Source organism: Gallinula chloropus (genome assembly GCF_964237585.1).
Source record: "Gallinula chloropus genome assembly, chromosome: 2".
NCBI lineage: Eukaryota > Metazoa > Chordata > Aves > Gruiformes > Rallidae > Gallinula > Gallinula chloropus.
This window is the reverse complement of record NC_140086.1, coordinates 128,743,434-128,756,039: the sequence shown is the minus strand read 5'-3', so window position 1 is coordinate 128,756,039 and position 12,606 is coordinate 128,743,434. Positions and strand designations below refer to the sequence as shown.

Genomic DNA, 12,606 nt, shown 5'->3' with positions numbered 1-12,606 from the left:
TCCTATCCTGAAAAAATTTTGGAGATGTCAACAAAAATTTCTCATCTTAACTTGGAATGAAAAATCTGAATTTCAAACACTGTCTCAGGAAGACAATCTGAAAAAAAATAGTTTTAGATGAGAAAACCCAAGCATTTTCAAAATGCTGCAATCCACTTTGGAATTAGTCTTTTTTTCAACTCTAATTTGCATACATTTAGAAAATGGAAGAGTAATTTTTAGGTAATTTTGGTCATCTTATAGTGCTGAAATGGGATATTTTAATGATTCTGAACTTTTTTCACTAGAGCTTTAAACTTTTCAAAACAAAACCTAATCTAAAAACCTGCTGTCAAACCTAATCTTGTCATATGAACACTTTTGGCTTTGGTTACTTGTCATCTTCTCCTTAGAAAAGATCTCGTAAAGAGATTCTCTGCTAGTTCTTTTGATGAGACTTTTTGATTTAATGGACTACAAATCTTGCGTTTGGCAAATTGAACTCATATTGAAATGCTTAGGAAATATCCCTTGAGGAAGCCTGGTTATATTTGATCATTGCTAACCTGATTTAATATGCATTTTAATACACGGCTTGAACACTTGCATAGTATTACCTGGTTCAGATTCTTGAACATCTCGAGACAGATTGATGGACAATGACTTCCCAAACCTCTGTGGAAAATTTAGAAGTGGTTGACCGGAACTTTTAGAAAGTGGAGATCTCCCAAGCCTGTATGATACCTTTGGAGCATGCCTAGGCATGTTCTCTCCAAAAGCTCTCCCAAATCTCAGAGGCAAATTAGCAAATGGTTTAATGCTTCTTTCTTCTAGATAATTTCTTCCAAACCTAAGAGGTAAATTAGCAACTGAATTTGGCATCTTGTTTACTGTAGGAGGGTTCATTTTAAGGACATTTTTTGATTCCCAGTCTTTCATTTCTTGAAAATTGAGACTCCTCTGCTTTTCTTCCATGATATTATCTTTAATCTAAAGAAAAATAAAAAAGGATACTATCATTTTATAGGGCATTACTCCAGCTATCAATCACACAAAGTATTTTTTTTCATATCTCCCCAGAAATTTCCTTGGTAACACTCTTTCGGATAACTAATGTTTTTTAGCTAGTTGCATTTGCTGAAGTCCACTGTACTGTGAGCTACTTCATATCAATTACTTAATATGCACACATTGTCCTGCTTACCTTTTCAGTACACTGTACATCTCCATATTGGTATCCATAAGTGTTCAAATGGTTGAAAATATTTCTGGGCATAGGTGTCGGTACCTCTGCCATCAGTTAAGTATGGACAGGAGTCACTGTCAGTTCTACATTTGCTGACAGCACCAACTGAAGTTGTCCAGAGGGGGAGATGCTGTCTATGCTTAGTGATTTAAAACAGATCCAGCCTCTTATTCATCTGGTCTGGATGAACAGGAGGATTGGCCAACCTACCTGCAGGTACAGCTCATTTCTTCCTAACCATTGGGTGGACACTTTTGACCCATTATCCTGCTGGGCTGACATCCAGGGAAATGAATGGAAAACATTTGGGTCAAGTCCACATGGTGCTTGTTGTGGACTTTCAGTATAGAGATCTCCCTGAGCTTTATTTAGTTTAGTCCTCCACCAGTACACAAGATGCATTAGGAGCTCCTGGGCTTCTGAATTTTGTGCCACCAACACAAGATCTACTTTCTGGGTCTATTCTGGAATACAGTGAAGAACTGAGATAATACACTATATTACCTGTAGCTAACTGAACTAATGCAATATATTACCTGTCTCATGAAGTAAAGGGCATATGCTGCCTGAAAAAGAGCTATTATCAACATGACCCTTTCTTATATAGCAGTGAAAAAAATGAAAATCACTTCTTTTTGAGACAAAAGAAAAGTTTTCAAGCCTTAACATCGAATATGTACAAATACAGCTTTTAATTTCGGTTAAAACTAATCCTAATTTCAGTTCCTTATCTGTATTTGGTGAATTCCTCAGGAGCTTCTTCAGCTACTGGGAGAAAAGGGGAATGAAGGATTCTAGTTCATGCTCCATGATTAAAACATTAAATAAACTACCTTCTGATTACACCTGCATGCCCTTTCTGAACTATATGAAAGACAGTGAGCTGAGGGCCAGAGGATTTCAGTAGCATAATTAAAGCTGCATTTTGTTTTGAAGGATCTTTATTACACCAATGATGATGAGTCCAAAAGAGAGGTTGGCTCTCATTTCATAGGGAGTATTTTCAGGGCAGACAAGAAAAATAATACAGATGAACTGTGCAAATTTCATTTGGCATCTATTGAGACATAATAAATGTGCAACCCTGCAAAGATATTTTTATAGTCAATTTCCAGAGTAAAATTTTAAGGCCATTAACTATATTAGATTTATAATCTTCTCTGTTTATCATTATTCCTTTAGTATTACAAGCATGCCTTTATTAATTTTAGATTAATAATGTATCTGTTATATTATGTGCATAAAATGCCTGACAGGAATGTTAATTGAGGCCCCACTGTGTAAGTAAGAAAAATTTTAGAAGAAGTCTCAATCATGAGGCTGTATTGCAAGAAAATTGAAACATGAATTGATTTACACAGTATGTGTGTCCAAGCAAATGAATTTCCTGAAAATTCTTCTTCTCCTTTTTTTTTTTAATTTATTCTGCTAGTGCTGCAATGCTGAATACTGCACAATAATATCCCAGCCAAAAGCCAGAACACTGCACAATGAGGTTAGGAGAGCCTTTCCAAAAAATTCCAAGCTCTCAGGATCTGACCCACAGTTTCCCCAGATAGTGTCACAGCGGTACAGATCTTACCTCGTAATAGTTATCGTCATCATCTTCTCTGCTCTGCAGACTGGACTTCATCAGTTCATCTAGGCACATACTATTTGATGTTAGCAAGACCACTGTAGCTAAAGCAAACAGAATAAACTTCTTTGATGAAATGACTTTCATTTTTCTCCAATTAAGCTTACTTAGAGAGCTCAGAATCTGTACAGAAAGGAAAACCAGCATCGTTTTATACGGTCAGAAAACAAAAAGATTTCGTTCCTATGACATCAGCCTCAAAAGCTTCAATTCTTAATATTAATTAGGGAAGTAATTTGACTGTATTTGAAGAATGTTGGGAATTTCTTTTGTGAACCTTTTTAAGCAACATAGTTTTGTGCTAGGGACACGCTGACTTCACAGATATTTTCTACTGGTGAAATATGTGTTAATTAGCTAAATTTTAGAGGGACTTAATAATAGGTAGGGTCTTACAACAACCATGGTATTCCATCACCAGCTGACAAAACCACCTTGTTTCTTTCTTTTGTATCAGTGTCCTCAGAAGGACTGTGAAAGGAAGCTTTCTCCATGTGTGTATTTTTCTGCTTAAATGATCCTTTTGGACCATACAATGCTTGTTTGTAGTTACGTACAGCTGGGGACATTTGGCCCATTGACATCAAGCACTGTCTATTGAAGTTGTTGATCAGGCCATAAGAGATGTTATGCATCAGTGAGGTCTAGTGATGTACATTGCGTCTATGCTCTAATTTGAACATGTTAATTTGCATTCAGGCTGAATTGTGAACATGTTTTTAAAACTCTGCCCACCAGTTATGTTTCTGGAAATTTCAGAGGTTCTGTTATATCTCTATTCTTAAGGTCAAATTTCCAACAGCACTTTTGAAAAAGGCATCAGTCACTTTTGCTGCACCCTTAAAGTGCACATTGAATTGGTCACTGGCTGGTGAGCCAGGCTGCAATAAAAAAAAAAGCATATTGTGGTGGTGTTCCATTTGTTATTCTTACATTCTTGAAATGGTTGCCTAAATCTCCTATGTTAATACTTAAAATCAGCTGCATGAGGAGAAAACCTCATTGCTCATGGCAAATACACTGGAAAACTGACCTCTAGACAAGTTATTCTGCAGTTCAACACTGGGGTTGTAAAATGTCTGTTCGATCACAGCACTGGCAAAGTTGTCCTGAGAGAAGATGGTTTATGTTGTGGGCAGCACAGATAGTATGGGCTGTGTACCTGGCGATGGTATGTTACCATGTTTATTACGTTGTGAAACTGAAGGACGTGCAAGGAACCTGTTTTTAGAATTAAGTTGTCTGTTTTTATGAGTTTAAACCTGTGTGCCATGCATGGAGTAATTTCTGCCTTAGATTCTCTGAAACAGATCTTGAAGACCTTAAGCAGCTTTGGGACTTTTTTGGCCTTTTGGACTCATGAGAACCACAGGTTGTGTGTTGGAAGCTGCTCTGACATGACTGCCACTCTAACTTGACTAAGATAACAGGAAACTTAAGATATAGGTTGTTTGCTTCTAGAGCCACCTAAATTCAAAAAAAGTAGAAAAATAAATTCCATTGAACCATCTCCTTTGGAGAAGTAACTACTTCTCCTTCTTTGCCTCTCCCTCACTTTAATCCTTAGCCAATAGCAGGAGGAGCAGCAAGCCCTCACTCTCCAAACCCTGTCCCCATTCCCCATAGGTACATGGTTCCTGTTTCCTCCAACTACTATAATTACTGGTAGAGGGTGTCTCCTTGAAGGTGAAAAGATAAGCAATTTTAGAGAACCTTCTTGAGTAGAGGATGACCTGAGGGGGCTTGAGGAGGGGATGACATTAGATATTGCACGATGCCTGCTACCAGACTGTCATACTTTCTAATAAGCTCTCTGGCAAACAGAGAACTTGTTAGGCAGTATAATCTTGCCTGGTAGTCCCTGTGAAATACCACAGTTTTAGCCTGGCTTCAGTGCCCACTCACGGGCCATCAATCCCTGTATTCATTCCAGATAAATGGTGTACCTGTATCAGAGAAGTGCTGGATATTCTCTCATGAGCTCTCTGAACTCTGGGGGATGAGTTCAGGGATCAGGAGTGGTCCCATGCTCACCAGAATTTTGCATTCCAGAGCTTTGTCTGACCTGGGAACCAGATATAGAGGTAATGTCTGGAAGCCCAGCTCTGTGTGTAGTATGTCTACCTAGGTGGTTTGTGACTGGTACTTGAGGTGAACCTGCCTGGCGAAAGCGCTGCCCTTCACAGGGGAGAGCAAAATCTCATTGGCAGGGCTGTAAGTGAAGAAAGAACTGTTTCTCTCTGGTGAACTTCCCCACGTGGAGAAGGTGCCTGTTTTTTATGTGACAGGAGACCATTGAATTGTTAAAATAGATGAGAATTTTATTAGTAAGCTAATTAGGAGCCGCTCTGAGGACAGAATGCATTTTAATGAGTCACTGGCTTTTGTGTGAAGCTTTCCCTTACTGTTATAGACAGTATTTACATTCATTTGCTCTTTGTTTCTTTGCTGTGTGTAATCCTTCTGTCCCTGGCTGACAGCAGAAAAGGTTGGGTTCAAAGATTTGGTGCTTCCTTCAGAAAACTGCTGGAAAAAGAAGTAGCATGATGGGAGCATAAGCACAGTTCTGCATAGTCTCGGGGGACAAAGCTTCATCTTTTCATTCTCTGAGACTGTTCTCTCTGAGACAGGATGTTGGTTTAGGGTGGGATGTGGTAGATGGGGGTAGAAAAGATACTGGACCAGTAATGATTCATTTAGAGTAACTGTATGTACATACATAAAAAAATGTGTATAGGAAGTAAAAAAGCATCATCTGTCCTTCCAGGGCCTTGGTAAAAGCCAAAATGTAGGAGATTACTTTTTTTTTTTTTTTAATAAGAAATATTCTGGGCAGTGAAATGGAGTTTTGGGGATACAAAAATGTTGGTATTTGCAATTCTGGGCCAAATTACTTGGAAAGGAAGATGTCGATGCCGAAGAACTCTAAAATGAGTCCATGTCCTCTTGGTGCTCTGGCAGGTCAGGGGCAGCATTGTCTCTTTTCACTGAGAGCAGAGTGCAGGTTCCTGACTCTCTGGAGCCTCATGTTGGGGGGCTTCCATCTGTGGGAGCAGATGGATTTTCCAAATTCCTTTTCTTTATGGTAACAATAAAGACAGTAATGAATGCAATTCATACACTAATATCCATCTAACATGTGGTCATTTACCATTGGGCTTTTCTTTTACCAAGCTACTGGTTTATGAACCTATCTTGATCAATGGTCTTTAACTGCGTGAAGACATTTGCTTTCTAAATTAAATGGAATTGGCAAGATCCAAAAACTCTCCTGCATTGTTTGGCAAAAATACAAATGCTCTTTTCCCTAGACAGGATAGGAAAATGTATTGCTGTTGTCTAAGCTGCATTTCTTGACATCTAGTTTGTCTCCTATGTATGTTGATTTTCTAATCAGCAGAAAGTGAAGTTTTCAGGCATTTTGCATGCCAGACAGTCAGACAGTTGTATGTCCCTATACTTTCTTATGGATTAATTTGCCTTTGATGGCTCTACAACATGCACTCTGGAAATTTCAAGTCAAGTACTTACAATAAGTGTTCATTATCTTTCCTGAGGAAGGACTTACCTGACCCTAGTGCTGAAGTACCAGAACGTGTAATGTGAGCACTCTCCATCAATGTGACTGTGATTTCTGCTGTGTTTAGACTGTCTTCAGTAGTGGCATAAGCTGGGCCATCTGACTTCAAACTGAGGCAGCTAAAGCATCCTGGAGTGGTCTATTAAAATAATTTATTTCGGAAAGGAAGACACATGTGTTGGTGGCAACAAACAGCCTTCCCCCTCTTGGGGAAGAGGGATGTCTATTCTTGAATTGCTCCAGCTCGACCCACAAAGGGTCTGACTGAGGCATAAGGAGGGGAGAGGGCTCTGAGTACTGTTGAAAATGACTTCTGAGTTCCTAGCTTCTTGTCCCACACTTGTTTTGTCTTGCTATCTTACATCACTCATCCACCAAGCTCTTCAGAGGACTTTACCATAACTGAACTTCTGTTTTGAAAATTCCCCAGTTAAATAGGAGCAAAACAAGCCTCACAGGAACAGCCAATTTTAAGAGTTTTCCTGCAGGTGTATGCTACAAGCTAGGGCACGGTAGTGCTTGATTCTTCTTCTCTCTTCATTTAGTGTAGGCAAGCACAGGAAAGAGCATTTATTTTGGCTTAGTGGTACAACAGTAAGGCAGATCTGATCTGTGATGAGTTTCTGCAGTGACTTGATGTATATCTATTTTAAAAATTTTACATTAAAATGTAATTAGTAGTAATGGCAAGAGGAGCTCGATTTCATAAGCAACTCGGTCACAGTACGTTATTTGATTCTAGTGAAAGAACAAGTTTTAATATTACTCTTTCTATATATAAGGATATACTGATAAATCCTTATCCATTATTAACAACATATTGTGTGAAAATTGCATGTTATATGACTCATGCCACCAATAAGCATCTGCACATTCCAATAGTGATAAATCATTCATAATATATTCATTTTGCCATTATGCATTATGTGACCTATTCTATGGCTCATTTTGAAGCCAGAAGATTTTAAAATGTGTAATTTTTTTCATTGATGAGCAATTCACTTCATTTTTCACCCATTCTTATGGCATGCAGTGGGTCGTGCTGGCCTTGCTTTGTTGTGCTTCAGTTCTGGTGACCAATCCATGTTGTATTTACCCCGAATATATGTGTCTATAGGCAGACAGTCATACCTCCACTGCACTCAGTATCCTGGCATTGTACATATATGTAGGTCTGGTGTGTTTCGTACTGACAGTAGATACTTCAGTCATTGGGGGAACCAGTGAAGCTTGGTTTCCCATGACTTTGTGATTGAAGAGTAAATGACAGCCTGTATTCTCTGAGGTCCAATAAGGATTAACCCTCCTGTAGGGATATCCCTGCATGAGCAGCATGCCTATCCTCTCTTGCCATGCCTGTTATCATGAAACGGAATTTCAGCGAGACTTCTCCTTGCCAAATTCAACTGAACTTGGCTGCTAGACTTCCAAGTTACCAGGGGTGACTGACAGGCACACACTTAGACACAGAGAAACAGATTTGCCTCATTTCATTAGGAAACCAATACTAAATCAGGAATGACTTTGCTGAAATACCACAGGTATAAAGTCTGAACATCTGTACAATCACTGTGGGCACAGTGATAATTTCTTACTTTATTAATGAGGCATTAGCTCAGCTTTTGGGATTTTGCAGAATAGGGGAATTTACTATGAAACCCCCTTCTTTGTGTACTGTAGCTTGGTAAGAAAAAACAACCTTCATTAACCTTTATTTTCAGAATCAGACCTTCAGTTTTAAAACAGATTTTCATCTACATATAGCTCTGAGCTTTCTGGTTAACTGGGCAGTAGCAAACAAAGGACAAATGCATGCAAATATCAAGGTACAAATAATCTTATTTTAAGGTTAACCCCAATGAGTCGGTCTCCAGTGTTAAGAGACATTTCCCCCCTTGATTAGATGAATCCAGGATATGAGTGTGTAACTTCACATTTTAATAGTAGGATTTGGGATTTTTTGGTGGCTTTTTTTTTTTTTCCTTGAGCTTTTGGAGCAGCAGAACAGCATGAGAGACAGAAACCAATAAGAGACTTGAGTTATTATAGTAACAAGCTGAGAACAACTTTATCTTCTTGGTAAATAAGGTGTGAACAATAATTCCAGATTAGACAGGTTCTTCAATTATACATTTGTGTTAGTAATAAAATAAACATGTTTTCAATAACATTTGGGCTATAAATACATTCTTCATTTTTACTAACTACTCTGCAGTGTGTAATACTCTACTTACCAATCTACTACAGTGTGCAGCAGCTCTAGCCCATTCTTGTCTATTAAAAATTAAACTCTTTTACCATACATTATTAAAAGTGCTTTGGTTGGCAGCAAATCAAGAAAGACTTCATAAAGTCTTAGAAGGACAAGAAATCTGATTAAATCTAGGGTCCACAGGCAGCAATGGAAAATGCATAAGGAAAAAAAACACCCCACATTAAATTATGTCTTAAAAATTCTTTCAGGACTTTAAGAAATCATTAGTAGCTTTTATTCAAGTTAACTATTAACCAAGGGACTCTTAATAGATTCATTATTTCATGTTCCCCCTTCCCTTTTTCAGCTTGGAACCTGTATTAGTTGTGGATACAGATACCTTCGTTCCTTGTTCTCCCCTTTTTCAGAATGGTTTGTTTTCTAGAGATATTGTGCTCATTTAATAATTACCTGTGCCTTGCATATAAACACTGAGGAGCATGAAGATTACACTATTTATTAGCTGAACTGTGGGTTGCAGGGTCTGAAGAGTCACTTTTTGATTCCTTTTGTGTTGTCTTGGACATCAGACAAACACTGGCTGGAGGAAGTTTTACTAGTACTTTGTTCCTCAAAATCCTTATTGGATGCCAAGTGAGTTTGTTTGATACCTCAGTCCCCTGACCGCTGCAGAGATTTTCTTAGAGACAAAATCAGGGAGTTTTAGTCCTGGCAGCAAAGGAGCACTGGTGGTAGTTGCTGCGTGGCCAGGGAAGCACTGGGAGCAATGGGGGCTGCATGTGCTGCCTGTGAAGAAGGAGAGCAAGGGGCAAAAAAAGCAGGAGAAGAAGAGCAAGCCTAGACAGTCTGTGCAGGGGGTTGATCCAAAACTCAGTTCCGTGCTGTGCAAAGCGTAAGAACTAAGTATATTTTGAGTTATAGGGCTATAATTCCATTGCTGGGTTGTGGTGACTGTATAAGGCCACTTGAGCTTTGCTCTTATAGTTTATGATATCACCACAATCCACTGGTGGATTTACAGCCCTGTAATTTTTTACAGAAGTGAGCTTTTTATTTTTCTATTTACAACAGTACATCACTGGAGGTATTGATAAGAGTCATCTGGGTTTATTGTATAGTTTCCTATACTCTTGCTTTTTTTTTTGTTTGTTTGTTTTGTAGAAAAATTAAAATCATTCTTTAGGAGCAGGCTGCCAGAGGCTGGGGGCAGAGGGCGGGAAGCTCCTTTTCCACCTCTCTTTGTCTCTTTAAAGACTGTTTAATTTAGTAACAATTTGTCCAGACACAGGAGGGCATAATTACTGCCAATCCCACATTGCTGTATGACAAACAGCTGTATGCCTCTCACTTTGGCGCATTTTCTTTTCTCTTTCTTGCCCCCTGCTGTATATTAATTTCTCAATTAAAGTTCATCTCACCAGCCTCTCGCACAGGATGTCACCGTAATAGAGGGGCCGAGGGGAGGTCAGCGTGATTCATCTCAGGCTGACGCCAGGCCTGAGCAAGAGGCAGGTCTTGGGCGTGATCCCATCCTATCGCCGCGCTATGGATTTCGGTTCAGAACAGATGGACGTAACCGTTAATTTGATTAGTTGTGGAGTGTGGCAGGGAGGTAATGGCAGCAAAAGGGGATGAGCACGGTAGGCAGCTTATTGAAGTGTCATGTGCTAGGCTGCAGTAGCGTCACAGGCGTGTTCCTCTCCGCAGGTAACTGTGCCAATTACTTAGTGCAGATAAATAAATGTGAGCGCCTAGCAATTGGCTCAGTTGGACAACGTGCCCATTGTACCCCGAGCACTGAGAGCGGAGGCATCGCAATCTTGGCAGCCGTGCTGGGGAGCTGCTTAGGAGTGAAAACTGTTTGAATAGAGGGGTAGGGGATGCCTGGGAGCTTTTGGTTCTGATGGAAGCAACTGACCTTGGCATTTAGAAAAACTCAGTGTCTCTACTAACATGTTTCAGTACAACTTTCAGTGATTTTAATACAGGCAGAAAAATACGGCTGTGGCCAAGAGGAACTGAACCTCTGTCTCCACATACAGACTAGTAGGTGTGCAATAGACATGTCTGCAGGATTGCAGTTTTAGAATCATAAAACGTCCTGTTTGGAAGGGACCCTTTAGATCATCAAGTCCAACCATCACCCTAACCTGCCACCCACTGCTAAACCATCTCCCTCGGCACCACATCTAGCCATCTTTTAAATACCTCCAGGGACAGAGACTCCACCACTTCCCTGGGCAGCCCTTTCCAATGCCTAACAACCCACTCTGGGAAGTTTTTCCTAACATCCAATCTAAACCTCCCCTGGCATAACTTGACGCGATTTCCTCTTGTCCTGTCAGTTGTCACTAGGGAGAAAAGGTCAGTCCCCACCTCTCCACAACCTCCTTTCAGGCAGTAGATGAACAGAAATTATTGGAAAGGAGTTTTGTTATGAATACTGAGGAGTGTCCAATTCTAACCCAGAAAAGTATCATTGCAGAGTCACAGGATCAATCATGTGTGGGGATTTTTTTGGTTTCTTTTTGTTGTAAGCAAGAAGGTGCTGGATGCGATGGATGATAATCATTTTGTCTTATTCTTCAGTCTGGGATGTGAAGAAATATGCTAAAAAGTCTATCTTGACCTATCCACTTTGCCAGTACTCCTAAGATAGGACATTTCTTTAGGAAACTACACTGCAACACTAAATCTACTGATTTAGATTATGAGATGGTATTTTCAGGGTGTATTTTAAATTAAAATATACCTAAAACCTTAATATACTTAGATATTAACAAGTGGATTTCAGCTAGTGCGCTGGTCATGCAATACATAACTGCAGTCTCAGGAGAAGGGTTTTTTGCCAGGTCTTTGTGCCCTCTACCCTAGCTTGGGCCATGGTAGTGCCCAAAACACCCAACACTTTCTAAATTTTACTGAGGTGCAGACCATAATTTTGGTAAAATACCTAAATGAGGCTATTGCACACGTTTGTTATGGTTCTTCCTTTGGGCACACAAACAAGGCTGTATGGAAACAGACAGGAACAGAAAATCAACTCCCAAGGATTTATTCAGCGATCTCTCGATTTAACCACATGGGGGCATGAGATATTTATTTAAGAGAGCTTTTTAGGCACGTGATTGGGAAATTTATGATCATAGGAAGCCTTATGGTAAAGTAGGATCAGAATTGTCATTTTTAGCTCTTTGCTTGCAATCGAAAATACTTAGCAAACAATTACTACAGACGACATTAGTCTGAAATACAGTAACAAACAAAAACACAGCATGGACAGGAAAGAATATAAAAACAGATTTTAAATATCCCCATTAGTTAACCTGGCCTCTAAATACATTTTTATGATGCTATTTTGGTGCCTCTGTAAACAAAATCTGAAATCTTTTGTATAGCCCTGCACATCTGACTTTAACCCAAACATTTAAATTAAATGAGCAGGAGGCTGCTCTGAGATATAGCAACCTAGATCTGGAGTAAATCCATTTCATTAATTGCCTAGATGACATTAATTTTTGTCATTCACTTGCACGATGAGTAATATGCTCTATACATTTCGGCCCAGATCCAGCAAAGCACATAAAAATCATAGTTAATGATGTTAAGTGCTTGAGTAGTTCTCCTTGAGCACATGCCTAAAGCTCAGTACATATTGAAGTGCATTCCAATACAGAGAAAGTGGCACAATCAAACCTTTAATTAGTTTTAAAATGGAATTCAAAATGCAATGCAATTCTTTGCACTTTACATTGAAAAAAATGCATGCTTTGAGACTCTCTTGGGACTGAGATGACTAAACCTATTTATCCACTTTGCTTTCCAAAGGGAATGAATGCTTATTGTTTTCTGCTGTTGTTCTCCTCTAAATTTATAAATTTATTTTGCTCAGTCAACTGCTTTGTTTACCGCAGAATATTTATACGAATATTTCCAAGTCTGTTATTTTA

At 39.2% G+C, this 12,606-nt stretch overlaps 1 protein-coding gene across 1 annotated transcript; it reads right to left on the bottom strand.

Annotated features, from left to right (window-relative positions):
• Positions 1-540: 540 nt before the first annotated feature.
• Positions 541-2,948, bottom strand: NPVF (neuropeptide VF precursor; the record flags this gene model as incomplete). Its single annotated transcript, XM_084260672.1, has 2 exons — positions 541-969; positions 2,808-2,948. The coding sequence occupies 2 exons, from the start codon at positions 2,946-2,948 to the stop codon at positions 541-543; spliced, it is 570 nt and encodes a 189-aa protein (XP_084116798.1).
• Between the last annotated feature and the right edge of the window lie 9,658 nt (positions 2,949-12,606).